Below are 3213 nucleotides of genomic sequence, written 5' to 3' on the forward strand. Positions count from 1 at the left end.
CACTTCACTGTTTGTAAAAAGTGAATCATATTAATACCTACCTCAGAGGGTTGTTGTGAGAATTTAATGGGCTAACCCTATTAAAACAAATGAAATAGTACTTGTCACATCGGAAATATTTCCAAAAGATGTCCACTACTGTTATAATAGTAATCACTATTTTACTATATTTAACTATATGCCATGGATTGGCCTAATTTAAAGTCATGAATTAGCATAAAAGTTCTAAGGATATATTTTGATAAAATATGAAGACTTTGAGGAGTGCTCGAAGGAAATTACAGGGAAAAAAAATGGGGGAAAGTTCAATGGAAGGAAAAAAAGGTAAATACATTTATTTAATACTTACACATTTAGCCACATGATGTCGCTGTCTACCGCAAGGTATTTCACCACAAAAGATATGCAGCATTTATTACGTACTAAGATGCTGGTTTTCCTCACCATCTCTTAAATACGTGCACGGAATGATTAAGAAATGAAAAATAAGGAACTAGAAAAATTTAAAAATTTTTGATCGATGCAAAAGCGACCCAATATTTGGAAAAACGCTTGCAATGGTATTTTTCTGGAGAGAAGGTCAGGGAGTCTGGCGACTACTGCTTTCGGTTCTGCACCTCCTATTCTGGGAGGCAGGGAGCGGCCAGGTCCATTACTCTGTCTCCGAGGAAGCCAAACACGGCACCTTCGTGGGCCGCATCGCCCAGGACCTGGGGCTGGAGCTGGCGGAGCTGGTGCCGCGCCTGTTCCGGGTGGCGTCCAAAGGCCGCGGGGACCTTCTGGAGGTAAATCTGCAGAATGGCATTTTGTTTGTGAATTCTCGGATCGACCGGGAGGAGCTGTGCGGGCGGAGCGTGGAGTGCAGCATCCACCTGGAGGTGATCGTGGACCGGCCGCTGCAGGTGTTCCATGTGGAGGTGGAGGTGAAGGACATTAACGACAACCAGCCGGTTTTTCCAATGGCAGTAAAAAATTTGTTTATTTATGAATCCCGGCCGCCTGGTTCTCGGATTCCGCTAGAGGGCGCATCAGATGCGGATATCGGAGCTAATTCGCTATTGACCTACACTCTTAACTCCAATGAATATTTTACCTTGGATGTTAAAAGAAATTATGTGGAAATTAAATCCCTTGGACTTGTGCTGAAAAAACTTTTAGATCGAGAGGTCACTCCTGAGCATCACTTACTTATAACAGCAGTTGATGGTGGTAAACCAGTACTCACTGGTACTATTCAACTGAAGATCACCGTTGTAGATGTAAACGACAATGCCCCAGAGTTTGAGAGCACGATCTACAAAGTCAGATTATTTGAAAATGCACCAAACGGTACCCTAGTAGTGACTGTTAACGCCTCTGATTTGGATGAAGGGATAAATAAGGACATTGTGTATTCTTTCAATACAGACATGTCAGCAGATACTTTGTCGAAATTCCACATAGACCCTGTTAATGGATACATCAGTGTAAAGGGTAACATAGATTTCGAGTTCACTAAGTTATATGAAATCCAGGTAGAAGCAACAGATAAAGGAAATCCCCCAATGGCAGATCACTGCACGGTTGTAGTGGAAATTTTGGACACCAATGATAATGTACCTGAGTTGGTTGTCAAATCACTCTCTTTACCTGTATTAGAAGATGCTCCACTAGGAACGGTAATCGCTCTGATCAGCGTTTCCGACGGCGATTCCGGTGCCAACGGGCAGGTGACCTGCACCCTGACTCATCATGTACCCTTCAAGCTGGTGTCCACCTTCAAGAATTACTATTCGCTGGTGCTGGACAGCGCCTTGGATCGCGAGAGTATGGCCAACTATGAGGTGGTGGTGACCGCGAGGGACGGGGGCTCGCCTTCCCTGTCGACAACGGCCAGCGTGTCCGTGGAGGTGGCCGACGTGAACGACAACGCGCCCGCGTTCGCGCACCCCGAGTACACGGTGTTCGTGAAGGAGAACAACCCGCCCGGCTGCCACATCTTCACGGTGTCGGCGCGGGACGCGGACGCTCAGGAGAACGCGCTGGTGTCCTACTCGCTGGTGGAGCGGCGGCTGGGCGAGCGAGCGCTGTCGAGCTACGTGTCGGTGCACGCGGAGAGCGGCAAGGTGTACGCGCTGCAGCCGCTGGACCACGAGGAGCTGGAGCTGCTGCAGTTCCAGGTGAGCGCGCGCGACGCGGGCGTGCCGCCTCTGGGCAGCAACGTGACGCTGCAGGTGTTCGTGCTGGACGAGAACGACAACGCGCCCGCGGTGCTGCTGCCCGGGCCGGGCGGCGGGGCGGACGCGCTGAGCCAGCTGGTGGCTCGGTCAGTGGGCGCGGGCCACGTGGTGGCGAAGGTGCGCGCGGTGGACGCGGATTCGGGCTACAACGCGTGGCTGTTGTACGAGCTGCAGCCGGCGGTGGGTGGCGCGCGCAGCCCGTTCCGCGTGGGGCTGTACACAGGCGAGATCAGCACGACGCGCGCCCTGGACGAGGCGGACGCACCGCGCCATCGCCTGCTGGTGCTGGTGAAGGACCACGGCGAGCCGGCGCTGACGGCCACGGCCACCGTGCTGCTGTCGCTGGAGGACAGCGGTCAGGCGCCCAAGGCCTCTTCGCGGGCGTCGTCCGGCGCCGCGAGTGCGGATACGGTGTTAGTGGATGTGAACGTGTACCTGATCATCGCCATCTGCGCGGTGTCCAGCCTGTTGGTGCTCACGCTGCTGCTGTACACGGCGCTGCGGTGCTCGGCGCCGCCCAGCGAGGGCGCGTGCGGGCCCGGGAAGCCCACGCTGGTGTGCTCCAGCACGGTGGGGAGCTGGTCTTACTCGCAGCAGAGGCGGCAGAGGGTGTGCTCTGGGGAGGGGCCGCCCAAGGCAGACCTCATGGCCTTCAGCCCCTGTCTTCCACCGGGCCCCATTAGTGGGGATAGAGAAGAGCAGACGGATGTGAAGGTTGATCTTCCTGCTAAGGTGAGTAACTTTTAAAAATCCTTTCAAAACTGTCTTTGTTTTTAATTCTCAACGTTACTACTCCTTTGGAAACATTTTAATAGTTAATTAGTCTTGTTGCTGTCAATAGAGTTTTCAAGGTATTGGTTTTGTGGTTAAAGTGTTTGAATTTCTTGTGACTAATGGCTTTGAACCGAATCAGCAATAAATGGTAAGACCCATACTTGCAGGTTTTTAAAAGTCGCTGTAGAATTATTTTATTGCTACAAATCTGGATAGAAAC

General features: G+C 51.8%; 1 protein-coding gene across 1 annotated transcript; it reads left to right on the plus strand.

The window, feature by feature from the left end:
- Positions 1-557: 557 nt before the first annotated feature.
- On the plus strand, positions 558-3213 carry LOC307183659 (protocadherin alpha-3-like; the record flags this gene model as incomplete). Its single annotated transcript, XM_079916493.1, has 1 exon — positions 558-3213. The coding sequence occupies one exon, from the start codon at positions 558-560 to the stop codon at positions 2964-2966; it is 2409 nt and encodes an 802-aa protein (XP_079772619.1). The 3' UTR covers positions 2967-3213.

The sequence above is a fragment of the Stenella coeruleoalba genome, assembly GCF_951394435.1.
Source record: "Stenella coeruleoalba genome assembly, chromosome: 3".
NCBI classification, from domain to species: domain Eukaryota; kingdom Metazoa; phylum Chordata; class Mammalia; order Artiodactyla; family Delphinidae; genus Stenella; species Stenella coeruleoalba.